Here is a 27,427-nt window from a genome sequence, read left to right as displayed (position 1 = left end):
TGCTGGGGGTAGCGAAATGAGAAGCCCCAGCCTTACGTTCATCTCCGCATCGACCAGGGGCAGGGGGGGTTATGAAAAAGTGGGAAAAGTCCAGATCAGCCAGGTAGACAAGGTTCACAGAGTTCGATCATCGGATAAAGATGTTTTGATGAAAGAGAACCATGCCTTCGCGGTTGGTGGTGAAGACAGACAAGCTACGAAGGGTGATACCCGCTCGAGAGTTATTGTGGAGAGCGCTCGAAACGCCGCTTAAGTTCCGAGGGTATCTACTTTAATAGGGCACAAAAGATTATGCGTCGATGCTTAATTATAGTTCAATCCAAGGTGGTATCTTGATCCGTGGCATGTTTATAAAAGACAATATGTGATGTCGCACTTTGTCAGGTCTCACTTTCACGACTTAGATTACTGGAGGTGGGAAGAGGGGGTGGCGGTATCATTGCCAAAAAACCTGATCAAACCCCGCGCTTGAACTAGTTCTGGTTCTTCATCGTCGGGAGCCTTGAAGAGTGCGCTGAAGATATGCGGCCCTGCAGCGGGACGTTGTTCGCTGATAGCGAGGCGAGCCGCGTATCTGCATGCCATGTGAATCCCTGAAGTCTATCCGCGGCTTATATACCGCGAACGTAATTAGGTATCCCATGTGCGCATACCAGTTCAATTAATGAGCTGCAGGCCGAGCTCTTCATATGGAACAGTGCTGTGGCTGCGCGCGGACCCGGGCAGGGAGATTCTTGTGATGGCATGGCAGCATTGGGGGATGGACGCCACGCTTGGTCCCTATGGTATACAAACGACAAGTCACCACGGGTATAACGCGACCAGGCAGCACTAGCAATGAGCTTATTGACACTTTCACTTCGGGGAACTGAATACCATGCACTAGCATCAAACTGTCGCTTTTCAAGTTGGTCTGTAGCTTATCAGAGCTGGCTAGCCCATCACCCAAAGACCAGTCGGTCGCTAGCTACTGCTCCCTTTAGCGAAGGCCAGCATATTATCGCCGATTCGATCGTATTATCAAGCAAAACACCTATACCGGCACGACGCTTAAGAGTTGCCATACCACCTGTCAAGTCTTTTCTCTTTAGTCATAGTAAATCTTTGCAGTGCCAAAGGTCCGTTCAACCGTTGGAATAGCACATGTCTAGTCACTGCCTGTCAAAAGCCTAGATTGTGGACCCGCTATGTCGTCGACCGACGATAACCAAATAGGCTGAGCTAGATTAAGGCAACGGGGGTGCACCAAGAAAGATCCGACGAAAGATCCGGACCACGCGCCGACCAGACCAACTAGTCTCGCGCGGTCGTTTTATTAAAATATACACAACAATGTCAAGTGGGCATTGCCTGTAGACGCCCCAGAAAAAGAGCCATCTATGACTCTCCGGTACATAGAATGCAGCCTGGCAGCCTCACATTTCGGGACCAGGGGTCCAGATGCGTACCTAAGCGGGCTCGCGGGTCGGGCTTGGCCAGAGTCCGGACCATAACGTTGACGATCAGCTTTCGACGGCAGGCCGCCTGTATCCCAGAGATGGTTTTGCCTCTTGGATGGTGGGCTGTAACCGGGACTGAGGATTCCAAGACAAGAGGTGATGGTCGTGCCAACGTGTTTCAAATCATGCAGCAGCATAGTCGTGTGCTGCCAATGTCAAAGTTTGATAGGATGCAGTGTCAATTTGAGACTGCCGTGCCATGGGAGCGCAGCCATCCCCTATTCCTGTTCAGTGGTGGCCGTCTGTCACCTGGATCCTTGCTTCCTGCATTGGCGGAGTAGCCAAAGCGCAGCGCCTTGGCGAGGTCGATCGACGTGAACATGACAAACGGGCGGCCACCGAGCCTTTCGGCAGGTCTGAAAGGAGGGGAACAAAGCAGCAATAATTCATCCCAACTATGAACTTTGCTCGCCGAGGCGGACCCTACCCACAGTTCAGGGGCACGAACAGGCCGTATGGATGAACCGATCGGGACAAGCGCGGCCATGGGACATCCAGGCACAGCGATGCTATTGGCCCGGGGAAGCTTGAATCCCTGGCTAGCTAGATTGACCAGCGCAAGGATGCCGTTGCACTGTTGCAGGCGCCTCGCGTGGGCTAACGGGGATGCAACAGTCGGTTGGGATGGCACAGTTCGAACGACGGAGCTCGAACACTGTACTCTTGCTGCCGGACGGTTCCAAGGTTGATCTTGTGCAAGTATAGGTGCTGGCTTACTATCAGCAGTAGTCCCGCAGTCTGTAATGATGCTGGTGGCTTGACTCAGTGTCGTCGCAGACGGCCTGTTTGTTGACCCAACAGACGCACTTCAATTTATTTGAGACATCAGGGTCTTACTGTCCCGTCGGCCTGAATACTGGGCAGTTGGTCCTGTGAGACCGGAATGCTTGAGCTTCCGGGTTTTCCAAAAGAGCGTAACTGACTGGGAACTGTTGTACTTGTATCCAAAGGTTTGAGCATCAACTTGGTGGTCCGGTTGCTCTTATCCACCTAAGATGTGCCTGGGCCGATACCTGCATTCCCTGCACTCTCGGCTTGCAGTTCTGCCAACCTTGTGATGATTGGTGATGTTGGCGAAAAGGCTGTGGGGGTACGGAAGATTGACCGCATTGTGGCTTGGAAGCAAACGCGGGGATCGCTGGACGGTAACGCGTTTGCTCTGGGACAAAATTTAATAAATGACGACATGGTCTTGAGAGTAATCGAATGCTGCAATTTGCTCGCAAGGCATCCTAAGATGACAGAGATCATTACGGATCGATGCCGCGTCCCTGTGTGCCTGTCCCCGCTATGGATGCGCGGCGTTCTCCAAGGAAGTCACTCACTGTAGCGACAGTGCGAAGGAGCTCCAATTGACAGCAGCCTGGCAAAGCCAGCAGTACGATGTAGGTTCGTTCATCTTCTTGGAGCTCCAGAATTCAGATAGAGTTTTCGGGAACCGCGAGCAAAAATTCATTAAAGCAACTCTGGTAGGGCCGTGATCGTCGGGTCTAGCCTGCATCGGGAGGCCCAAATAGCAATCCGTTCAGGCAAGCAATTACCTACCGTTGCTGAGGGCACTTTTATTTCGCAGATCGCTCTCTTCAGCTGGGTCAGCATGTCAGACGAGCAGACGAGCAGACGAGCAGACGAGCAGCCAAGCAACGATGCCGCCGTCTGTACGAGTGGAAAGGGGCAAGATGCGACCCAAAGAGGATCTGAGAAAGGAATCCTGAGCGCCCGAGCCCCTGAAATGGGGGTTGACGAGCTCCAGTAGATTGAGCGTTACCAGCGGAATGGGTAGGAGCTAAACATGGAGCCTTTGGACCACACGGCGACGGCCCCCGGCTAGCAGGATCGGTGGTTTTTCAGTGGACGAGACGGCGGCACGCAGTCGATAAGGATTGGAGCTTCGCTGGCCAAACTGCCCCCTCAGGGGCCCCCAGCCCCTGCCGATGCCTGTCCGCCTGTCCGGTGTTCAGGGCGGGCCAGAGGCTGACGGCGGCTCGTCCTCCTGGCCTGGTCCCATAAGAGTTGTTTTCCCTTCTGTCTCCATCCCCACAGGCTCGCTGGCTTCCTGGACGGCAGGGACAAGCTTGAAATGCGGGTTTACTGCCTTCACGCCCCCGAGGAGCTTGATTGGAAGGAGGAGCCATGGCATGGTGCACCGCCGTCTTTTTATCGCACCAGGGACCACAGGTCCGGCTTGGGAGGCACCCGGCCCAGAGCAGCTTTGGGCTGAGTGCATCGAGTCAAGTGTCTTGGATCAATTGGTGATGCTACCGCTCAAGGGATCGTCTGCGAGAACTTACACAGACTGCGCACAATCTGAGACAAGAATGCGGGTGTTATTTGTTGTGGACAAACCTTGGCCCCAGGTTCCACGGGTGCCTTGGGTGCCACTAACGTAGAGAACGGCTTGAACGGTTCTGTGTTGACATTCAGCCACAGACCGTCCAAGTCAACATCATTTCGCGACAGTGCCTCTGTTTCCGAGAGGCTTCACGTTTCAGTAGATTGTGTGTTTCCAAGCCGACAAAGTAGACGGACATGGGTCACCAGTCCCTATGCAGTGCTTAATCGCAGCAACCTGCGCTGCGGCAGATGTGCTTTCCGCAGCCCTCGTCGCCCACAGTATCCAGCACACTGGATGTTGGCTGTCGCATCCCTGTCTGCAGATTACTTGGGCACCCTCCGGGTTTCGCTAGATGCAACCCGCTTCCATGCCCACTTGCCAGGATCTCATTTCCACCGCACGGTTTGTGCCCATTTCTCCTGCTGTCTGTCTGACGAGTAGTCTCTCCGTACCTAACTGCTCTGGTCGCTCGCTCCCGGCAGTCTTTGCGAAACGCTCTCTTTTTCTCCGACCCATACACACTCTCTCGACCTTCATTCCCGCCATCAACTCACCATAGTCACTCTTTGCAATACGATTTGGTTGGAACAAGCGCTGGGAAACCCGAAGACCAGGACGACAGTCTCGCCGGCTGAGTACATGACCACCAAGCCCACAATCTGCAGCACCGAGTCCGGAAAGCCACCGAAGACGGGGTCCCCTGAACCTTTTACTGGATCAACTCAACTATACACACAACCTCGCGCTGCGATTCTGGCAGATTCACAGAAAGCGACGACCAGATATTCGCACGGCGCCCGTCGTTTGTTTGCATTCTAGAGTCCACCCGATTTTCTGAACCCGAGACGAGCCACGACCGACTCGCACAGCTTCACTGCCGCCAGCCTATTGTGCATGAACCACTGGCTTTTTGGTGCAACACAGCAGCTGCACCTGTTTGCCGGACCTACACCAGCGACATTTCGCCATTCAGCCTTCGAATTCTGTGGTTCGCCTTGGATCACATCGTCACTCTTTTTTTTTTTTCTTTCTGGCAGATGCGGGCGTAATCAATCACTCCGCTCGAGTGTATGATCGCCAGCAGGCCCCACGCCAAAAACGGTGCTTTTTTTTCTGCGGTAAACCAGGTCCTACCAGTGGGTGAAACGCACCCGACACGAGCTGTCGAAGTCAGGTATTATCACCCGCTTGCTTTTATGTTTCCCAACCAGCTTCCCTTGCTCACTTTCCATAATCGAACTGCAAGGGGCAGATGGGGGCGCAGAGCTGCACTCTGCGTCCTTGGTATCACTCCACGTCACCCTCCCCGGATGCGTTTCTCCAGATTCTAAAGACAGCGGGCTAACGTTATATCATTGTTTCTATAGACAGCTTATTTGGGTCTTGTTCTACGTTGCTAGCAAAGTCACACCGGCCCCCTAATCTCATTCATTTGGTTCTTTACATTCAGCCATTTCACTACAAGTTTCGGGCTTATAGCACCGATTGTGGCAGCCCCCCCACGGCGCCTGGAAATTTCGACACTCTCCCGACTCTTTCATGGCAAACAAGCATTGAACTTCTCTCAAAGAGGTGTTGAACAGTACATTCTGGCATTCTGATTCTCGGCTCCACCCAGGTCACCGTATAGCTTACCTTGGAGGCTTCTCGACAGCTGCTCCACCGCCAAGATGAACAGATTCAAGACCAAGAAGAAGGCGAAGGAGGATACCTCGGCCCCGCGTCCTTCCCAAGATTCAGAGTCATTCGGATTCAGATTTCGAAAAGGCAAGAAGTCCCAAGAAGAACCCAAACAGGAGATCAATCTGGAAACAGCCCTTCCATCCACCGATGACTTTCGAACCAGTTTGCTCATGTCCGGCCTGTCGGCGCGGTTCTCGATGCTTCGCGAGCAGGATGACCCAAATACGAAGATTGGCAAGGCCAGCGACGACAGTGTTCTCTTTCCGAAGAGGCAGTCTCGCTTGATGGATCTAGGAGGATTTGGTGCTCTGGGGGATATCGCTGAGGTGGAATCCATTAAGGCGCCTTTTGCTCGGATGGATTCCTACTCGTCGGACGCCGACTCGATTACTGGCAGCGTCATGAGCAGAGCGAAACCAACTGAGGGTAACAACCTCTTTGGAGGCAGGCAAAAGGTCTACAAGATTCCAGCTGGAGCTAAGAGTGGCGGTTTGGGAGGCCGGGTCCTCTACGACGACGATGTCGGATTGTCCGCATTTCAGAAGTGGAAGAAGGATGAGAGGGAGCGCCAGTTCTTGGACTACGACAACGAAGAGCTGTCCCGGCGCCCATCCACTGAGGAGCCCGAGACCCGACCCGAGTCGCCATTTTCCCATACCTACAACCGTAAGCGCGAGACATCGTCAACTACGTCATCTGTCCCTTCGATGGCTCGCATCTCAACGGCCGCAACCTCGGTCGTCTCGCAACAACCTGGTTCATCAGTGAAGGACTGGCCATCTACGGCTCCAACGTCAGCAAGCTCAACACCCGCATTGGAGAGAACCGTGACCAGGACCCGACGGCTATACGAGACTGGCTTAAACCATGATCTCCATGAACAGCAGTCGTCGGCACTGTCGCGCATCGATACTCTCACACGACAGCGCACCTTTGGTTCGCGGACACCTGATCTCGCGCAGAACTCCCCATCACCAACAGCTTTTGCATTCACGGAGCGTTTTGGGAGCGAAAGACGCATCCTGGCAAAGGCTAGTGCTCCTAATCTGAGATCTATGAGCCCCACGGCATCTCGTTCTTTGGCGGGTACCCCGGACCTCGGAATCCGTGTTCCCAGTGTCGCTGAGGTCAGGCCGAACTATGTTGGATCACCACCTCTGAGCCCCCCAATAAGCGAGAGCGAGGAGATCTCGAGCCTGCCGATCCAGCCCAATGACCGGGGCAAGGCTACTGCCCTTGGTGTCTTCCAGAAGCCATCCATGCCTTATGACGAGTCTCGATTTGCTCAAAGGCAGTTGCAACTCCAACAGGGCCGGGAGACACCGACACAACGTTTCCGAGCCGAATCCAACGCTTCACTTGGCACTGGAAGATCCATGTCATCCTCTTCCGTGAACCGACAGCCATATGAACCAAGGACAGACGCCTTCGTCACCACGCAGCCGTCGCTAAAAGAAGAGGCCAACTCCTCAACATTTTTCAACGATGACGATGCAGACGAGTCACCTGTCATTCCGTCCCAGCCAACTCTGGCTCCCCACCCGGCGCCTCAGCGCCCAGCCGATCGCGATCATCCAGCATTCAGAGACCCGGCAATACCAACACCACTCTCGATTGCGTCCAAGGTCAGCGGCGAACCTTCTCCCATTGCGGTGCTGCCTTCAGCTCTGGCTCCCCAATCTGGTCACTCTCCTGCAGACTCTCCCACCTTAGGCCCAACAGCCGGGTCGACTGCGGGATTGAGTGGCATGGTGCGTCAACATCTGAGAGCTGACAGTGGCGCATCTTCCATCTATGGCGCTGTCCCAGGCACAGCTGGATTTGAGTCTAAATTCCCAGAAGACTCTGAAGGCATGCACAGATTGCCTGAATTCGCCCCCAACTCCAATCCCTGGGACGCTCAGAATGGGGATGACGACTGGAATGCCTCTTCCTATGAGCCCGAGTCCCGCGCAATCAGGCGTCGTTCTGCAACAATGCCTAGTGCCAAGATCAGTGACATTCAGCCATCGTCGGTCTTCACAACGGATGCCAACGATGAAGACGAGTCCGACGAATTTGCAAGCCAGCTCGCCGACGGGGCACGCAGAATCCGACAGAGACTAACCACGTATGTTGATGACAGTCGTTCATCTTCACCACAACGGGCAGCCGAAAACGTAGAATCACCCCCTGCCCAAGCATCAACGCGACAAAATGCGCTGGGTCTTTTGAAGTCCAAGTCCAGTAGAGGCTCGATCGTCGATCGCCACCGAGAAACGGGCTCACAGTCCAAGGCCATGAAGATGCTGGGCATCGCTGAAACCGGGCCATCTGTAGTCCAGAGGAAGACTTCATTTGAGCATGCCTCGGATTCGTCACCCAATCGAGATGATAGTAACCAGCAGGCCAAGAGTGGAGCCAGCAGCGGTGATGACAGCAAAGCCGATGGTCCTGGAGAGCCGAGTGCTGGGCTTCGCGCCTTCCGACAAGCTAGGCGCGAATTGCAGAGGCTCAAGGAGATGGAGACTCAGCAACGACACCATCAGGCCCCAACAGGACCGCTACCAGAACCTCGCGCGCCAAGACTGCCTCCTTCGGAAGAACGTCAACATCGTCAACGACCTGAAGGCAGAGATCAGAGACCGCCACCGGTTACCTATCGACAGCGCGCTCCTAGCGATGACTCGCATGCGCCTGGCTCTCGGTCAGGCTCTCGGTCAGGCTCTCGAGAGCCCACACGCGCCGACCGAGACAGGAGTGGCTCCAACTCTAGTGGTGAACAGCTGAATGGACGCCCACCGCTACGTATGAGGAATGGGTCATCGCCTCCCGCAGACTTCGAACGCCCATTCGCGCCAAATGCAACGAACGGTCCCGTGGCTCGATCACCTGGTCTGCCAGGCACCAACATTCGACGTTCTCCAATTATGCCACCGCAAGGATACCCGGGCTCGTCGCCAGCCAGATTCAATCAGAGCAACCTCTCAACCAACAACCTCCATGTTCAAAACAACCGGGGCTATGAGTCCGGTCAGCCGTCACCCATCTCTCCTATACCTTCTCCCTTTATGGCGCCTAATGGCCTCCCATCCCCTCAACGCCCTCCTTTGGCCACCACCAATTCCGATGGGTCTGAGGTCCCAGGGCTGAGTGATGCCATGAAGCGACCAGTCAAAAAGCGGGATATCTCCGAGCCAACATTTGTGATGTCAACATCGCGAGTTCCTACTGTGGAGTTGCCCCCAGAGGCCGCCACGAACAGGTCACGCAGTAACAGCCGTTCGAGGTCCAACAGCAAAACCGAGCCTTTCACCGCTCCTCCACTTCCGCCCATCAATCCGAGACGTCGTCAGGACGGCTCTCGGACAAGAACTGTCTTCGGCTCGCTAGTTGGGCGCAAGGGTGAGATGGACGAGCCAAGCAATGCGAGCGCACCGAACCTGCCGCTGGCACACCGAAACCCGTCACCTACCAATGGCACCGACGAGGGACATGGCCACTCCAACGGAGGTCAGGAACAGTATAAGCCAGAGCGGCGGCGGCTCCGCCAGATGCCCGACGATGTCCAGCCCGTGGGTCCAATGATGCGAGTCCCAGCCCACAATACACCTGCCTACAACATCGGCCCTCCAGCAGCTAGAGCCGTCGTCACACCAAACCAAGGCCGTGGTATGGGCCTGCCAGGAGGCATGATCTGATCCCAAGGTCCAGCCCATCAACCCACCATCAACTATAAAACCAGTGCCTCGAGGCCTTGACGATATCACGATTGATTTCCTTCTAATTCCCGAGTGTTGTATATTACTTGCTGTTTATATCTTATAAGCTCTGGTGGGCATTTAGTGGAGTCTCTCTCAGCCTTGAGGGAACTCTTATGTAACAGGCTGGTCCCGGAGTTGGAGGGTAGTGCCGAATTTCCAGTTTAGGCGTTTCTCTTACAGACTGCAATGCAGAAATGATGGCCGGAGTGTCGTATTTTCGATTTTCGAGTCACTTCAGGCGTAACGGTTGGTGGGCAATAAAAGCCAGCTAGAATGTGTATTGCCTCCAGGCTCACTTTCTTGGCGACTGTGGCAAAGATATAAATAGTGTGGATTATCTAGTCAAAATGAGATACATGACCTCATCCCATGCCATACAGGGTCGTGATATTCGTACTGGTTAAATGACACTGCGACGAAGGTTTATGTCACTGATCGCGGGATATCCCTCACCATGTTGACACCGTCCGCACCGCCGTCGGCATTGCCGCCGGGCTTCTCTACGACACGGAATCCGACCCTCTCGTAGAACTTGACCACCTTTGTGTTCTCCCCACCGATACCGATCCACACACCTTCCCCGTAGTCGGCCCCGCTCTGCTGCACACTGTCGACAAAGCGCTCGATCAGCTTGCGGCCCCAGCCTTTGCCCTGGTACGGCTCCAGCATGTCGATGTGCATGGTGGCGCGCCAGCGGGCCGTCAGGTGCTCGTTGCCGTCGAACAGCAGCCAGCGCGCGCTGTAGGCCGTCTGCGCCATGGCCGCGACGTTGACCTTGGACAGCCGCCCGTCCACCATGCCGTCGTCCAGGATGGTCCACGGCTCGCGGTGCTCCAGGTCCGCCGGCCGCGCCACGTCGCGCGCCAGCGGGCCCTCGACGTAGCGCGGGTACGCCTCGGCGAAGGCGAACACGTCCGGGCACCCGATGCAGTACCCCACCGCCTGCCCCGCCCCGTCGTCCAGGATGTGGCACGTCGCCGGCGACAGGTACGTGTACTGGTGCGTCCACAGGTACGGCGACAGCTTGGTGGCTATGGGCGTTGATGAGAGGGAAGGCGGAAGGGTGGCGCGGCACTGTTTGGTTGCGAGGATGGGTTAGACTCTCAAGAGATTATACTACTGATCATGCTTTCTCCCAGTCTACCATTCATAACCAGCACTACCATTCACCTCTTGTGATGCCCGCTTGAGCTCTCACACAAGACTGTGAATGGCATGTGATTGAATAGCGTTTCTGAGGAGGCGGGTTGATTGTGCGGGGTGCGCTGACACTGATGCCAATGCAAGGGATGCACGTACGATGTGAGCGCAGGCCTCGAAGTCAGACTCCTCGTAGGGTCGCAAGAAGGCCATGATTGCTAACTGATAGTGGTAGCGACGGCTACTATGAAGCGACTATACCAGTCAAAGCTTTCTCCAGTCCCGTCTTGAAGGATCCAGATGAGACGCTGCGGGCTGGTGATGCCCGGGTAATATGACGTCGGCTCCCCCGATCGACAGGCACCGCACCGGGTAAGATCCCCACTTTGCCTGATCAGGGAGGACGGAAGGTGTGTTGCACCAGCATCAACCGGATTCCGTGCATGCCTCTCTCAGTATGGGCTGAGTTCTTCACTATCATGTCTCGGTCAATGCTATAATATATATACTCCGTCCGACTCCACTGCGCCGCTAGCTCTTTACTTGTATGTTTGCGTGGGATCTACTTGAAGTATGTCAAGGGCTCTTCCCGTATAAGACAGCCCTCTCTTGGAGGAATGATGTCCTTGACAGAACGAGTCGTGAAGAAGGTCATTCCTTATGCCTCATCTTGCTGGCCTCGTTGTGGGAAGAGTGTCAAGATTGGCCCCTAATACTGCACCCCGGCGCCGATACGGCTCCGCACCGAGCGACACAAGGAAGGAGAATGGTGCGGTTTGGCGATTCAAAGCCAGACCCCGACGTCCCACCTTCGGCGGTGATTGCAAAGATATGTGTAGCTCATATTCTACATGGACAAATCTACAATAATATTTATCAAGATACCTCCAAACGTGGCTGAAGTATTAGTGATGTAGCCTATCTCTATCGGTGCAAACGGCCACACGGAGCACTGTTACTGCTTTATAAATGTATCTTGGACAATAAACTTCTAAGCCAATGGATTCAACACAATGCGTACATATCCTTTTACGTCAAGGCCAAGTATCGGGCTGCGGAAACCCTCTCGAATGCAAGCGATGAATCCACATAAGGTGACGCTCTTCCACTGGCACAATCAACTCAACGACCCTCATTATCTCCATCTTCTTGGAAGAAGTTTGCAAAGTCTGAGTTGTCGAGGAATGTGGGGTTCTCGAACAACTGTGGTATATCAACGAAGGAATTCGCTGGATTATGGCTGATTGCATTGCTTTCTGTGTCCATCACCCATTGGTGAGTGATGTCTGCTGGATATGAAACTGTCGGGTTGGGTCTTTGAAGTTGCACCGGAGTGATGTGGTCGAGCGACGAGGGTATGATGGCTTGATCACCGCCAGTGAGCCCATTATCATCATCAGATAGTCCTGGACCCATGACGGCGGCTCGTTCCTCCTGAGCCTGTGTATGATAAGCGTCAATGACCATGTCAAAGCATCCCATTACCACCCTAACGGCCTGCGTGAGGATTTCAGGGTTGTGGCCATCGACAAACCCGGCGTCAGCAATGAGCCCGGACTGCCGCAGACGGGCTTCAATCATCTGTTGCCTCTCACTCTGGCGGTAAAAGACTTGTATTTGCGATGTGATCTCTGTCTGCAGATCTGCACGATATGGTGTGAGAGGTGGCGTGCAGCCGGGGAAAAGAATGCTCCAAACATCGTACCAACGAGCCTCATCCGTTCTCCCGCGGGAGCGCAGTATCCTACTAATGCTTTGCGCCTGAGCCGTGGTCACTCCATGAAATGCGACATGGCGATGTTCGCAGGTGCGTAACGCAATATGTCTGTCCACGGCAGCTTGGGTTGCAAAAGTGTCACCACATACTGGACAGTAGTACTCGGGTGCCAGGTGGCACCGATGCAAGTGCTGGTTCTCATCCTTGAGCTTCGCAAAATGGTAGCCTAAGCAACTGACATGGGTTGAGGGAAACCGCTTATAGAAGTGACAGGCGAAGCCCCTGGACGAGAGAGCGCCTCTGGCGCGCGAACGTTTGGTGGAGGGGGCTGTAGAGTCTTGATCAAACCCTGAGTCCACTTCTCCGAGAGATGACCTGTCTCTTTTGAGGGAGGCCCTCTTGGAATCGGGTATGTTTGAAGACGTGAGCGTAGCCGGCTGATTCTGCTCTAGTTCAAACGCTGTATGCAATATACCCAGAAAGACTCTGCGATGCCGCTCGCCAGGGAAAAAATACTGAAAAATACGGTATGTGGTTGAAGAGCCTTCTTTATAGTCTTTGAACTTGTAGCGGCATGCAAGTATGTCTCTACGGTGCCACGCTACCATCAGATTTTCAACAATTTCGGAAAACCATAACCATCTCAGACTCCTGGTAGCTTTCGACGCCAAGTGATCTTGCGTAGCCGCCTTGCGAATACCCAACAATAACTCTGCGCGGCTCTGGGAGTTGAACGGCTGATTCTGCCTTTTTCGCCGAAAGTGGGGGCTAGAACAGACATCTAGATTCAAGTTGTGACCGAAATCTTGGAATGGCATTCTGGTCTTCGAAATGCAAGCCATGTTGTGCGAGTCCGGCCAAGTTTGGATGTACCTGATACGGGATTATCCACGCACTGGGCCGAGTGGCTTCCGTTGGTACACAACTCGTCAACCATCTAACTCCATAAGAGCCCACGCAGTTCAATTGTCCAATCGGTTGGTTGGATCCAGGCTGGACAGGGGGCAGCTATCTCCGTCGGACTGGACCCGCAAGGGAGACTCAGAATTACTGCACGGATGCACTCGAAGGGTGGAGCACAAAAGTTCCGGACGACTGCCTATCTCAATTGTGGCCAGTCGTGATGAGTCTTGAATAAGAAGCACAGAACGCCGCGAAACTGGACCTGGATTGTTGATATCTGTGTCACCGCGAGGCTCCCAGCACACTTGTGCTGGCTTGCGATGTTCATCCTCGGCCAATGCGAACAACCAATGGCGAGGCAAATATGAGCCGACCAATCAAACCTCATGCTCCCACCCGCATTGCCATGGTTGCAAAATGGCAACAGCCAAGCACCTTTTATTACTTATACGAAGCTTGCATACTAGTGGCGCGAAATGCGTTCAGACCCGCTGTCACAAGGCTACGAAGCAGCAATATCTCTACGGTAGTCCTTCCAAAGCGATCATTCCTCACAGGGATATTTAATGCGAGCAGCTTACAGTCTGGCAATCTATGGCTCTTCCAGGCCAACCCAGGTGTCAGGGTTTGGCATTAAGAAAGCATCTTTGGCACAAACTTGAGTCGTAGTGATACGTTCTCTTGTCGCGAATGACGACCTTCGGATGTTTCATTCAAGTCAATATACTATTTATGACATACCTAACAATACAAGCTCTTAGCAGCCTCTTCTTGTGAAACTAGTATCTATCAATTTGCAGGCCTCAATTCTTGGTGAGTAACCAGATTCTTAATGTGCCGAGCACGCTAGCCTTTTTCAAAGCCAAAACAATCCAATCTGTCAGCACTACTATAGAAACAGGTTTAGTACACAAAGCTGAAGTGATGGATACTTAGCAGAAGTGAGTGGCTCCTGGTCTAGTGCGATTGATCGACAGATGCCAAGGCAGTGGTACTCATTGCACATGAAGGAAGGATGGCGGTAAATTGAAGCTAACAGGTGACGATCCTAGATTAAACCCACCGTTTCAGCCGTTGGAAGTTGGCAACCCCCTTGCTCCATACGTGACTTTTACCAGCTATTTGACCCATCTCGCAGACCTTCATCTTCTGCGGTAGCCCGGCCGAATAATTCATCACTTCCACACGTCTGCATATCCGATACAACCATAGTCTCTCGAACAAAAGCAAAACTGGCAATATTACCTCCACAATGGCCTCGGAAATCAAAAGCCAGGGTGTTGAAGTGCCAGCGGAAATTCCAGCGTGGCAGAAGACAGTCCCAACTATACACCATCTGGAGCACTCACAATCACTGCGTGTGGTATGGGCCCTCCAGGAGCTACACAACGCCAAAGGGCTGAAGTTTCACATCAAGAACTATCCGCGTGTGCAGCCCAAGAACTTAGATCTAGCAAAGGTCTCACCGATGGGGAAGGCGCCCATTCTCACCGTCGAGACTTTGGACGGAAAGCCTCTACCTGACCTGCAAATACGTGACGGTGTGATCATGGAGTCCAAGCTCATCCTCAACTGGATTTCACAGAGCTATGGGGGCGAGCTCTGGGAACAGGAGGACGATACGGACAAGCGGCGCAATATGTACTTCCAAGAGTTCGCCAGTGCATCCTTGAGTGAACGTGTCCTCTTCGCCATGATCTTTGAGATTATTGCGCAAGTGATGCCATTTCCGCTACGACAGATTCTGGGCTTGCTCCTCAACCCTTTGGCCAAGGTTTTAAAAGGTCATCTCCCAGACTACTTCGACTTCATGGAAGGGGAGCTTAGCGACGAACGACCTTGGTTTGCAGGCACTAAAATGGGAGTAGCGGACTTCTGTATGGAATATATCATGACCATTGCGATTGATCGAAGATATCTCGATGAGGAGACGTACCCTAAGATCAAGAAATGGCACGATGCCATCAGAGCGAGACCCGCGTACCAAGAAGCCATCAAGAAGGGTGGCGGGCCCAAGCATTATGATATGATCAAGTTTGGCAAATAGCCAGGAAATTATATGGATCGTATATGGGGCAAGATGATGAAAGCTTTGGATTTGCATACTCACTGGAACCACTGAAGTCTGGTCATCTTAATTGGATACTCCCATTTTCTTCTTTGCTTGATATCTCTAGATGAAATAATTGAATCTAAATATACAGAAGTTAATCAATTGTGATACTCCAGCTTGAGTCATGGGTGATTATGCATTTCCCTATGCGTGCTTCTTCTTCAGTGCGCTTTCCGTCTAAGGGTCTTGAGCGGCCGACCACGGGGTCGACTAATTGATCTCTGCCGCTTGTTGTCGGCGTAACGTTCAGGCAGCATGGAGCCATCCGTAATTGTCTTGCGTTTATCTGACCGAATGAAAGTGGCTCGATCATCCTCGGGTGATGCACCTGGCCAAGTCTTGACCCTATGCGACAGAGTGTTGGCCGAGACAAAATTAGAGTCACTGGACAGCTGCGCGTCCATCAGATCAAACAACACTATGGAGTGAATTGCAGAAAGGTCTTGCTCTTCGTTCTCCATCTCCCAATTCAGAAGTCCCTTTGCGGCGAGAAACGTGCCGACGATCTGACGACCATGGGATCTCCAGTATGTGCGAATTTTGGTGATGGCAACTTCCATTTCATCATCGTTGTAAATCGATCTTGGACATGGATTTTCAGGGAACAGAAATTGCCATACATCATGCCACTGATTCCGTTGTGATTTGTTTTGGAACATGACACTGTCTATCTGCCATTTTTGATTGTTCGATATCCCCTCTATTTGGACAGGGGATTTCGGTGAACAATTTCTGGCAATGATGTGCTGGTCGCGTGCAGCCATATGCTCAAATGTGGTGAAGCATACAGGACAGTAGGGGGACTGCTTATGCCTCAGCCATAGGTGCTGGACCACGTCGTGTATAGTTCTAAGTTCCGACGTCTTGAGACAGTCGGTATAACGTATATTGTTGCTCTTGTAGTAAGGGCACGAAAATAGGTTCTGAGATCCGGGCTCCAGTAATGAACCCTGAAAAGCTGTGGACGATGCGCTTGTCGCTGCATCTTTTCCCTCGAGGTTAGGGGGATGCGTACCCCCGTCGCCACAAAGAGCTTCATGGTTTGCTCCTGTGTCCAAATGATGAGCGACAGGACGATTATCAGCCCAATTTCGAAAGCTGTCTAATGCTGACATCACGAGCTCCTGGCGTACCCTAAGAAATGGGTGGCCCGGAGGGAGTCGTGCTTCATTATCAACATCATCCATTCCTGTATGATGATCAGTGCTTTGGAGAGCATCGTCCTGGCTGCCACTATATGAACTTTGGTTCTCAGAGTCAATGATAGTCGTGCGCTGTGCTAGGCAGGATACCTCATCCCAGCGACTGTTTGATATACTTTTGATGACCCTGATACTTGTCAAAGCCTGGGTCTGAGGGCGTGCAGTTTGAGTGTGGCCGTCTTCGTGGTCTGTGTTTTGCGTTGTTTCCGGTGAATGCTGAGTGTATCCATCGGGTGATCGCGTTTGGCAGAGGCCGAGGCAGCTCCGTTGGTATTGTGCAGTCAAGTGTGAATTCCTTTCCTGATCGCTCTGTATGTTACTATCCGTTTGAGTTGTGAATCTGGATAGTAATGCAGCCAACCCGGCGCCTCCTATACTGGCGTAAAGGGCTTCGGGAGTTCCATGAGCCCCTGTGAGAATGGCCAAGGTCTGAGGCCGTGACCTGACAAACGTACCACCGATTCTTCGGAGCCATATTCCCACTCTCTCCTCAAATGGCGTATCACTGGAGGTGGTGAGCTCCATGATAGCTTCTTCTCCTCCCATTCGCAGTACAAAACATCCATCAAACCGAAGCCCTCTATTAGTGAAGCGCATCTCGTAATCGCCAATATACGGACCCCTCGGTATTTGACTGCTTTTAAACCCAAGGAATTCATCAGGCGACTCTGCTAAGATGCCGCGGAAAGTCGTCGGCCGGTGTGAAGTCCAGGCCAAGATAGACGTATCTGTGGTATGTTTGAGAATCTCCTCTTGCAAACGTGTGAAGGCCTTACTTCCCTCCCCATAAAATAGAGGCATGCAAACATCGAATAGGCCAAGAAGAGAATATGCTATGTCCTCAACCCTTGTAGCCTTCCGGCCTGCCGCCCAGGACATTTTGTCGCCTACAGATACTTGGTGCAGTTGGGCATCACCGGCGAGTAATGGTACTGGGATGTTCGTTATCACTCCCAGGGACCGTAGAAACGGCATAAATCCTCTTTCACCAACAAAGTTCCATGAGCTGTCGTAAAACAAAACTCGGCAAGGAGCGATCAGTTCTTGAAGAGTCCAGGATCGGGTGAACCACTTGCACTTTGATAACGCCGACGTTATTGACTGCTCGTCGTACAAAGAAAGGCCTGGAGACAGATCGGCCAAGTACACGCAGCAGTTCGCAGACCTCTCATACATCTGATACATTGAATTGATCGCCTCCACCACTTCCGCGGCCGACGATTTGTCGATGCAGCATGTGTCAATCCAGCAATAGCTGAGGCCATGCTCTTCAGCGATGCGTGATACATTCTGCACCTTCGAAAAGGATCTCCTTAGGCTGTTGTCGGCAAGTCTGAAATCTTCGTAACTGGTCTCTCTTCCACCCCAAGTGTGCGACAAAATGGTGTACGGCGGACAGTCCCCCAAGAATTCTTCCATTTCCATCGTCGCAACGTTGATGAGTCTCATGGCTTGGTCGCTGCATCACGTATCTGTAACGCCCGAAAATAACAAAGAAAACAACATTGCCTCTCGGGGCTTGAAGCCCAAATGCAGGGTGCGGCTGCATTTGAAGGGCAATTCTCAAGGGTCAGTGGGGTGTCACCAACGGCGATAGGGCTGACTGGCACAGTTGTGCTGCAAGGGTCAAGCGCATGGGACATTGATTGGTCACTGACACGTTGCCCACTTTGCCAATAACTGAAGTCGCTGTGCATCAAGCAAAGGAGCTTCTTTAAAGATTCAGGTATATAATGCGTGCCGGTTTGTCATAATTTCGCTCGCAAATGCGTCTCGGGTATGTGATAGTTAAGCCCACAAGGCGGTAATAAAACATGCTCACCCTACGTATCTACCTAGGCATGATTCTTTCGACAACCCTGTAGAGCGCGTCATTAGATAAGCTTGCCCCCAGGATTGCTACGTGTATAGATGCCCGTTACCTACGGTAAAACAATGTATGGGCATGTCGTACAGCCTGGGCTATCTGCCGCGGAGGCGAGGCTGCCACCATACCCTGCGGTCACCGGTGAAATGGATGACCTGGATTAGGAGCTCTTTAAGGCCCGCACGTGCTTCAAGTCTAAGGGGAAGGTTGGACCCCTATCATCAAGCGGCTCAGGGTCCGTGACAGGTGGTTGGTGCTAGTGCCGAACGAGTCATGGCTCCCCAATGACCTGTCGCTGTGTCTGAAGCGCACAGAGATTGAGCTTTTGCATTAGCGCCCAGCTGCCATCATCTTCGCCGCCGCTGTCATAGTGCAGATCGCACAAAATCAATGGCTTCCGGTTCTTGCGTAGTGCTGTGATACCGACGCTCGCAACCATACAATTAAGTTAATGTTAGTTAATACAAGTTTAGTTGGGTAGCTGTAGAGATCCAAGCAACATGATTTGTGCTGTGCACGGACAGGTCGTATAGCGAGGATCGCGGCTGTAGACTACCCAGGTAGGCACACAACACATGATTCTTATTTCGTCATTTACTGCTGTAGGATATGGTAGCCCTCAAAGTACACGGCAATACTCCCGAAGTATACTTCTGAAGATCTACCCACTTTATGTTTTTATGGCGTAGGCTTCAATCCTTTAGCAACGACGGCCTCAATCACCAGCCCCAAAGCACCACCAAGTGCATCTCCGCCAAAGTTTCCTAATCCAGCATAACTATTGGCAAAGCTGCGAACCTCGTCCGGCTCTCCGGCTTTTTGCATATCCTGAGAAATCCTATAGTTTGTGTTCGTTACACCCCCACCCACACAGCCGCCAACCATAAACATGATAACCCACCAAACCCAGAAATGGTTCAAAAACGGGTACCAGAGTTGGGCAAGAGCAATGGCTGTCAGTGCCACCTCTATACCTGTCCATATCCAAACAATAGGTACTGGCTTAACGGCAACGAGTACGCTAAAGAGGAACTGCGCGCTGCCGTAAGCAAAGACTAGGCTTATGTCAGTATTGCACCGGCACCTCTGAATGATGGTATAAGCCCAACTTACACACAAGTTGAAATTCCAGGTCTCCTTTTGGGCCACCCTCAAATCGATTCAAGGTATGAAGGGTAGGTGCTATCCCAAAAAGACAGAAGATGGCGCATGTTGTGCAAATGATCAGAGGCAGAACGTATTGCGGCAATATTTTCTTCAACAGCATGCCCACTCGAGTCCTATTGGGACCGAAACCGGGCCTGAGCACTCTTGTGACACGGACTCCATCATTGTCCGTACTGTTTGAACCTTCGTCGGTGGGCTCACCGTTATTCGCTTGCCTGTTGGATTCAACATCACTAGAGTTCGAGGAACCCGATGGTTTTTGCAAGCTTCGTTTTCTGGACAGTTCAGCAGCGGTCCGACGCTTCTTATCAAACATGAAATACCAAACAAAAGGCATCAGTATGGTTGTAGGTAAAAACACAAGGAAACACCTTCTCCAGTCATTATCAAAGGCGCCGTTCATGAGTCCGATAAACACTCCAGCTCCGAGAATTATGGACAAGCCACTCCCTACGCTAAGCGCTATAACTGCTTCGCTAGGGAAGAACGCTGCAACGGAAAGATAGTTCTGGGTGCCGAATGCATAGACGAAGCCTGCCAGCATAGTTCCAATAACAGGACCGGTCTTGTTGAAACCAGTGGGATTGCCTAGTGGGTCAGGCAGAGTACTTATGACATAAGCCAGAGCCGAAGCCAGGGTTAACGCGATATTGCAGACGTCATATGGTACGTAACGAGCGATCATAGGGCCAGCAAATGACGAAATAGCAGCAGTGAGAGACAGACATATGCCATAGACACCAGTGATGCCCTCGAACATTTGGGCTGCCGCCGTGGTGATGGGCATAGTTGGGAGACCGACCTAAGACAACATTAGCAAGCAGTACAAACGAAGGAAGAGCCCCAAACTTACTAGAATGCCCATCAGGAAGAATGCGAGGGTAGTTTGATTGAGCTGCAATTTACTCGTCTTGAGACTGCCTTTACCACTGGTAGGACCCGCTACCAATTCGATGGCCTCAATCTTCGGGGCATCTGAATGCGAGTTAGGGTGGGTAACTGCAACAGAAATAACTTGAGCAGATTGTTCCATGACGTTGTTATGGAATCTTGACGGCGTGTGAACTAGATATTCCAGGCTCATACAAAGATGCTTTCGACAACCCAGGTAAAGCTTCAGTATTAACTCAACAGGCTCTCATATGGAAACAGTGTCAGGCTTTCTTTGAGTGACCTGCCGAATTGGGACGTCGGCGCCACCCTTGCGTTGCGACATGCAAAGTTTGGCCAATGTACCATAGGATGTGATTCGGATATGCTCTAGCAAGTGACTGGGATACGACATTGTCCAGCGGCGCAGTGCAGCCGGTGACCCCGAGATCCACTCCACATCATCAAGCCCATCGGACACAAGGGTCTGCGCACTGTTGACTGCACGCGAAATCGCATGCGCTGGACCTAACTGCCCCTATTGGCTGACGAGCCTCCGGGATTGACTGAGATTCAGGGGGTTCCACCGGAACAGGGCATGTACGGAATTGCTGACCGGGCTGCTTGGGAGCTTGTCTGCAGTTCTGAGCAGATGTACCGACCCCCTCGGAAGCACCCGACCAATTCTCTTAAATTCGAAAAGACGAAATATAAAGCCATGGAGTCCAAATCATTCTTCAATTTGCCACAGGCTGCCAGTTTCAACGGCAACGAGGAGACAGCTTTTTTTGGTGCTCCCCGGAAATATACTCGGGAAACAAATTGGAAGACTTTCAAGGAGCAGTCAATGAGCAAGCAGTCTCTTCTTGACGTTTTCGCCGGTACCATTCCCGTTCTTAGGCAGAAAGAGTTTTTGTCACGACAGGAGTGCGCTAGAATGGTTGACGTCCTCGAGTCTCACAAAATTGTAAGAATTCCCCGCTTGGCCGGAGTCGATCAACTCAACATATTTTCTCATACTTATTCAAAGGCATCTACGACCCTGAGCACGTATGGCCTCGAGTGGGATGTGTCGGTATCGCTCAGATCGATTATGTAAATGGTTAGGATGAAAGCAATCTTTACCCCGCCCTACCTGCCTTCCAAAGAAGTGACATGAGCTAAGCGATGCAATAATAGACATGGAAACATATTTTTCCTCCCTGAAGGAGGCATACTCGCTACAAGACCGCTGGAAGAATGAGTTAGGCATCGATATCGTCCATCGCATTATCCAGAGTCTCCAGAGGGCAACTGGCATGGCAGTCCGCCGTGCCCGTGAAGCTGACCAAGACTATTTTGCCGGCGTGATTCGAGCGATCGACAGCGGTATCCAGATCCACACCGAATATGCACCATTTGTGAGTATATGAACATCGCGGTCTTAGAGAGCAAGATCCCGGCCCGAAAGGGTCGATTAATAGGTTACGTTCCGGCCCGCCCCCGCCACCCGCCTCCCCACTTTATTTAAAGTTACACAACATATCTGGACACAAGGATTCGCACCGTGTTGGCTGCACATCAACTTGCACGCGGGCCGGTTCATTTTAACTGGTCACACAAACCTTGAAGAACGTCAACAATTATGCGGCCATAGACGGCCTGCAATAATTATAGAAAGAGCAAACAGTAGGATCGATGCACATAAGTCGACGTGCAGCCAACACTGAGCGAATTTTTTATGTCCACCACCTGCCTACCATCTCGGACATGGATTCGTTACTGACATGAACCAGGAGGGCAAGGGTTGGGAGATTGGCCGAATAGTAGCCCAGATGTCCTGGAACATCTTGCTTAACCCTGTTCCCGGCGGCGACACCTTTGTCTTTGACCGGCAGTGGCAGGCACCACAAGACGATCTATCTTGGCGCAAAGATTTCCCCAAGTATGCGTATGATCCACGTATGGTGGAAGGCTGCGTCTTTAAGGTTGTGAAGCCTACGCCCGGGGATTTGTACTGGTTCAATCCAAGGTGGGCACAATCATATTGTCACAATGCTCAACCCCGGTACTGACATCGGCCTTGCATCAGAAACTTTCACGAAGTGAGACCTTGTGATATTTCCAGGTTGATCACGCACTTACCGAGCTTGCATTTCCATGTGTCAAACGAGAAAGCAATGAGATGTATCATTGATAGTTATTGTAAACTCACGCGCCTTGTCAGACATAGTTGTGCCAACCCCTTGAACTCCTACTGGGCATAGAGCATCCTTCCCGAGCGTTGACCTCGGTACCCAAGGGCCTAACTACCAGCCTAACTGGAGTGCTTGACCCAATATGCCTGAGGATTGCACCAGCCCTTCAATCCGACTTCGCCCCAGTCCATGCCAAGGCCACTCTCTTTATGGCCACCGAACGGCACGTTAGGTGCCAGTTCGAAGTGAGTGTTAACCCAAATGCTTCCAGCCTGAAGCTGCTCCGCTAGACGTTGGGCATGAGCCACGTCTTTGCTCCAGACCGAGGCTCCGAGGCCGAGTTTGGACGCATTCGCACGCTTAATCACATCGGCATCATCTGTCCACTTGAGCACGGGAACGATAGGCCCGAAAGGCTCGTCGACAACGATGCTAGAGTCATCTGGAGGATTGTCGATAATCGTGGGAGGCATATAAAAGCCCTTACCCTCCTTAGGTCCCGGCTCTCCTCCTAGCGCCGTCTTCCAACCCTCCTCACCGATCTGCGAGTAGAATTTCTGCAGTTTTTCGTACTGCATTCTGTTCTGGATGGGACCGAAGAAAGCCTCAGGGTCATTGTGGTCCCCAGTCTTGAATTGTTTAGTGGTGGCGACCATAGCAGCTAAGAACTGGTCGTATATGTTCTCATGCACGAATATCCGCTTAATATTCATGCAAATCTGGCCGCAGTGGACAAACGATAGGAAGGCCACCTATTTATAGATTGTTAGCGCGTGAATTTTCTGGAACGGGAAAATACATGCCTTGGCCACGACCGAATCGATATCGACGTCGTCGCAGACAATAGCGGCGTCATTACCACCAAGCTCAAGGGTCACCCGCTTCAAAGTGCCTGCACACGCGGACATAACTTTCTTACCGGTCTCAACTGAACCAGTGAAGCTGATCTTTGCGACGTCAGGATGGGCTGTCAGTAAGGGACCAAGGCTTTCATCTCCACTTAGTGCCTGAAACACGCCTGGAGGGAAGACCTTGGCACCCAACTCGGCCAGCTTTAAAGCTGTGTAGGGCGAGTAGGGCGAAGGCTTCCAAATGAAAGTGTTTCCGGCAAGAAGGGCAGGAAGTAGTTTTCCAATGCCTAAGGTAAGTGGAAAATTCCAGGGAACGATACCAACACCGACACCGAGAGGAACGTATCGCAAGATAGCAGTCCGCTAGAGAACTTATTAATATAGGCATAAATTTGAGGCCAATAGCACAAAAGCACTTAAGTAGTAACATACATCTGCATCATCTATAGGCTTCTCTTCCTTTAGTCGTAATTTTGGCGTTTCCCGGGCCAAACCTATAACAAGGGAGAGTTCGAAGCCGGCGGCCTGGGGTGGCTTTCCCACCTCCTTGCCGAGAAGTTCGGTGAGCTCATCCTTGTTCGCCTCGATCGCATCGGCGAACTTGTTGAGGTAATCGGCGCGCTCGTCCTGCGACAGTTTACTCCAGACGAGAAAGGCCGCATTCGCTGCACTCACGGCGCGATCTACGTCTCCTTTGGCCGAAACCGGGACTTCTCCAAGAGGCTCCTCGTTGCTAGGGCATATGGCATGGCGTGTCGTGGCGGTATTCGCTAACTCATTGTTGATGATGTTGTGAAAGGTCTGAAACGCGTAAGAATCACAACAGGCATAGGGCTTGTTCGGCGTTTCTTACCGTGAAAGTGATCTTCGGGGGGACAGACATGGTGACGGGAAGTACTTTGATGAGAAGATTGAGGTTGCGTAGAGTGACTTGAGTAGTAAGCTTAGTAGTTTGGGGATGAAAAGGGAATGAGAAACAATCAACCGGGATTCAGAGAAGCAAGGGGAACTACAAATACTGTGCTCGCGGACTAGGGTAACACTTTTATGTGGGAAGACAGGAACAATCACTCTCATTGGTAGCAACTAAGGTGAGAGGGGGAGGGGTTAGGAGCGAATATTGCATGACAGACCAGCCTAGTTAACTGCTGGTGACTGGTTTCGGATCTTGGCATTGTTTCTGCATGAAGAGCTGAGGTACTACAAGAATCCCATCGGCAGGGCAGGGTATCTCCACGGAGGAGGGTAATGAAGTGTCCTAATCACTCTTTATTTCCAGATTTGGCCTACGCCACGCCTTCCAATCCCTGCTCGGCAGGACCCCTCTAGATTATATTCGCGCCGGTAGCTGGACCGTTCTTCCCGTGTCGCATCCTCCTTGGCTTCTTTCCGCTGGGTACCATATCCAGGGTGGAATATAAGCTGTACTATGGTATCAAGCCCCAAACCCACAGTAGCCTAGGTTCTTGCAAGGGGCACGGTACATCTGCTCATAACTCCACACAGGGCCTCAAAGCAACGCTGCCACGGATCAGATACTTGCTTAGTTGTTAACTGGCCATACCATTATAGTAAACTAACGTTGCCTTCACTTGCACCAGCGAGGTGTCTGCTGAACCAAGGTTGAGCAGGGGTTGCCAACAAGGGAAAGATGGCCTCACGTATGTGCGGACTTTTATGTGATAATTAGTTGAAATTAATTTGAAACGCATCTCAGAGTTCGCGTGCTAAGTAGTACTCTATGTATCTTATAATACACCAATATCCTTGCGTTATTAGCTGCAGAGCGAGTGGCAAGTAATGGGCCGGCGTGTTTGGAAAGAGAATCGGTATGTTCGCGATTTCAACGCCACTTTGATTAGTGAATGGTCACCGCGAATTTTAGTTTCCACTTAGTTTCTAGGTGCGGATTTTTCCCAAGATCCTACAGGTTGAAGAGATTATATTGTAAATAGATCTTTTTGTGCATGTTTACCATGGCTATATTATAGCAGACGGCCTAAATCACAGATCTGCTCCTCTGATACTGGCTTCGCGGTGAGATAGGACGTGACTTGGCAGACCTACGGCATTAATGATCGCTAAGCTCAAGGCATAGATCGGAGACACGGAGAACAGAAAGGCAGGTGCAGAAAGACGGGGCGATTTGGACATTTGGACAAGGAAGGTCATACAACTCGTTCCTTATCACTGAATCCATCTTTGTCGTTCTAGAAGAGCTCGGTAAAGGCAACTTCTAGGGTATTTCAACGGATACTTGGTTTGCCGCAGTTAATAGTGATTTCCTTGGCCAGTATGACTTCCTTTATGGATCCAGCGATGCGAATTGCGGAAAACAACATTGGCCCAAACTACTTGCTGACAATCTGCCCCGAGGCGGTAACGCGGATTTCATTTTTTTTAGAGCCTACTGAGCAAGTATAAGTGTGTTGGCAAGCAGAAGGCCAGAGTAAAGTTCGCCAAACCCGTGCCGTTTGTTGAAGATTAACATTCAAACTCGCAGGTACATTGGGTTGTGCCTTTGTTGGTAATGACAAGTGTCTCGACTTCTCCATGGGATTTGCCTTCAATTGTATTTCCCTTGTAAATACAAGTACAGTCGCCCAGCGTCACTGATTTCGTTTTCCACTGAACGTCGTCGGCAAAGCCACTCTGTTCTTTGGGCAACGTGAGGCCACCCAGCAATATTGGGTTGCATACTCTGCCTCCGTATGCGCAGCTTTTCCCACTAGAGAACTCAAAGCCAGTGGTACTGCCAAAGCTCTGCTTTCCGTGACCCTCAACATCGTTCTCCGTCTCGGTGTAGCCTGTAACGGAGCAAGTATTTGCTCTCAGGCCGAAATCAGTCGTCGAACTTGGCAGAGCAGAAGCGGAACCGATAGCCAGGACCGCAATGGAGGAGATGTGAACGGCACGCATGGTGTTTTGCTTGAAGTGGTAACTCAATGGATAAAGATAGGATCGAAAGGGGGTTACTAGTGATGTGCTGATATGCTTAAGTTAACGGGCGTCAACACTAACAATAGAGGTGGTCGTCATCTTGTATCCGTCGTCATCCCCGCTGGTCAGAATCCCAAGCACTTGCGATGCCAAAAGTCTGGCTCACCAAATCCAGGAGGATTGATGGAATCTCCTCTTGTATCGCTTGTGGCAATAGCCAAGATCTCTGACATCCCGAGGGAGTGCGGCCGAGATCAAAGGTATTTAAGAATGTGTTGATCTCCAGCCCAGTTGAAGGACAGCAGGGTATCCATGAGACATGAGAACGCTTCAAATCTTTCATTAGGATTCCGGAACTTATGATAATGTTCTCAATCTAAAGACAGGGGGCAAATTTCACTCCTGTCATACAACACCCCTGTCCATGTTGGTGGCCACAGGGAGCAGAAGGATGGGCGCCATGTCTGATGCTATACTTCACCTGAAGCTGTGCACCCAAGTAAATAAGTCAACTGATTTGGCGTTGTATCGATTGCGATGATATCTTTTGGCTTTAGCTTATCCACCATTTGAATACATAAAATATACAAGATAGTCTATGGTACCTTGAAGCACAGAAACCTAAACTTCGTCTTCTGAGACCTAAATAGATGCTTCATAGACTACTGATTGTCATCGAGGCAATGCTAGAGATTACATTTAGGATTCTAAAATAGTAACAGTGGCGGTATGTTATCTGCAACCAGTCACTCAGATCATTTAACAGGCAATCCTACTTCGTCATCACTTGCATCATATATCATATCATTATGTGCCGCAGCTGCATGCATGCGGCAACGTCCGTAAATGGCCTCAAAGTAGTCTAGCAAAGGCAGCCTTCACTAACTGAAATATCGGCAGCTGCGTGCAACAGGTTCATGTCAGCTTTTATTGAGGTTTCGTACGTAGGCTTGAGCTTCTTGGGGAGGGGGTTGACAGTGCATGTGGTAAGTCATATTCCAAGGCAAGGGGAAAGTACTCATTTCCTATTGCACTCGTGTACGGCGACTAGTTTTTCGAGGTGGCATCCTTAGTCTGATTCAGTAAGAAGCGGCAAGAAGCCAAAGACTTCTCAACGTCACCAAAAGGTGCAACGCAAAGAGATATATTATTACGACACTTTCACGCATTCTAGCCCGGTCAATGCGTCTGCTACGTTTGAAACTGTGCGAACGATGAGT

General features: G+C 51.5%; 9 protein-coding genes across 9 annotated transcripts; 3 read left to right on the top strand and 6 right to left on the bottom strand.

Moving 5' to 3' along the window:
* Positions 1 to 5,504: 5,504 nt before the first annotated feature.
* JN550_009765 (uncharacterized protein) lies at positions 5,505 to 9,197 on the top strand (the record flags this gene model as incomplete). Its single annotated transcript, XM_049321872.1, has 1 exon — positions 5,505 to 9,197. One exon carries the CDS (start codon positions 5,505 to 5,507, stop codon positions 9,195 to 9,197), a length of 3,693 nt encoding a protein of 1,230 aa, XP_049168297.1.
* A 486-nt stretch (positions 9,198 to 9,683) lies between these two features.
* Positions 9,684 to 10,613, bottom strand: JN550_009764 (uncharacterized protein; the record flags this gene model as incomplete). The annotated part of the gene is made up of 2 exons (XM_049321871.1): positions 9,684 to 10,334; positions 10,560 to 10,613. 2 exons carry the CDS (start codon positions 10,611 to 10,613, stop codon positions 9,684 to 9,686), a joined length of 705 nt encoding a protein of 234 aa, XP_049168296.1.
* Positions 10,614 to 11,522: 909 nt separating this feature from the next.
* Positions 11,523 to 12,935, bottom strand: JN550_009763 (uncharacterized protein; the record flags this gene model as incomplete). Its single annotated transcript, XM_049321870.1, has 1 exon — positions 11,523 to 12,935. The coding sequence occupies one exon, from the start codon at positions 12,933 to 12,935 to the stop codon at positions 11,523 to 11,525; it is 1,413 nt and encodes a 470-aa protein (XP_049168295.1).
* Positions 12,936 to 14,272: 1,337 nt separating this feature from the next.
* On the top strand, positions 14,273 to 15,067 carry JN550_009762 (uncharacterized protein; the record flags this gene model as incomplete). The annotated part of the gene is made up of 1 exon (XM_049321869.1): positions 14,273 to 15,067. The coding sequence occupies one exon, from the start codon at positions 14,273 to 14,275 to the stop codon at positions 15,065 to 15,067; it is 795 nt and encodes a 264-aa protein (XP_049168294.1).
* A 227-nt stretch (positions 15,068 to 15,294) lies between these two features.
* Positions 15,295 to 17,784, bottom strand: JN550_009761 (uncharacterized protein; the record flags this gene model as incomplete). The annotated part of the gene is made up of 1 exon (XM_049321868.1): positions 15,295 to 17,784. One exon carries the CDS (start codon positions 17,782 to 17,784, stop codon positions 15,295 to 15,297), a length of 2,490 nt encoding a protein of 829 aa, XP_049168293.1.
* A 1,096-nt stretch (positions 17,785 to 18,880) lies between these two features.
* JN550_009760 (uncharacterized protein) lies at positions 18,881 to 20,402 on the bottom strand (the record flags this gene model as incomplete). The annotated part of the gene is made up of 3 exons (XM_049321866.1): positions 18,881 to 19,257; positions 19,316 to 20,171; positions 20,223 to 20,402. The coding sequence occupies 3 exons, from the start codon at positions 20,400 to 20,402 to the stop codon at positions 18,881 to 18,883; spliced, it is 1,413 nt and encodes a 470-aa protein (XP_049168292.1).
* A 555-nt stretch (positions 20,403 to 20,957) lies between these two features.
* Positions 20,958 to 22,293, top strand: JN550_009759 (uncharacterized protein; the record flags this gene model as incomplete). The annotated part of the gene is made up of 4 exons (XM_049321865.1): positions 20,958 to 21,206; positions 21,270 to 21,314; positions 21,448 to 21,639; positions 22,015 to 22,293. The coding sequence occupies 4 exons, from the start codon at positions 20,958 to 20,960 to the stop codon at positions 22,291 to 22,293; spliced, it is 765 nt and encodes a 254-aa protein (XP_049168291.1).
* Positions 22,294 to 22,535: 242 nt separating this feature from the next.
* On the bottom strand, positions 22,536 to 24,150 carry JN550_009758 (uncharacterized protein; the record flags this gene model as incomplete). Its single annotated transcript, XM_049321864.1, has 4 exons — positions 22,536 to 23,168; positions 23,232 to 23,630; positions 23,700 to 24,068; positions 24,121 to 24,150. 4 exons carry the CDS (start codon positions 24,148 to 24,150, stop codon positions 22,536 to 22,538), a joined length of 1,431 nt encoding a protein of 476 aa, XP_049168290.1.
* A 1,601-nt stretch (positions 24,151 to 25,751) lies between these two features.
* On the bottom strand, positions 25,752 to 26,186 carry JN550_009757 (uncharacterized protein; the record flags this gene model as incomplete). The annotated part of the gene is made up of 1 exon (XM_049321863.1): positions 25,752 to 26,186. The coding sequence occupies one exon, from the start codon at positions 26,184 to 26,186 to the stop codon at positions 25,752 to 25,754; it is 435 nt and encodes a 144-aa protein (XP_049168289.1).
* Positions 26,187 to 27,427: the final 1,241 nt, after the last annotated feature.

Source organism: Neoarthrinium moseri, assembly GCF_022829205.1.
Source record: "Neoarthrinium moseri strain CBS 164.80 chromosome Unknown scaffold46_Wmoseri_CBS_16480, whole genome shotgun sequence".
Classification (NCBI taxonomy): domain Eukaryota; kingdom Fungi; phylum Ascomycota; class Sordariomycetes; order Amphisphaeriales; family Apiosporaceae; genus Neoarthrinium; species Neoarthrinium moseri.
Note: the sequence above shows the minus strand (reverse complement) of the source record. Positions and strands in the feature narration are given on the sequence as shown.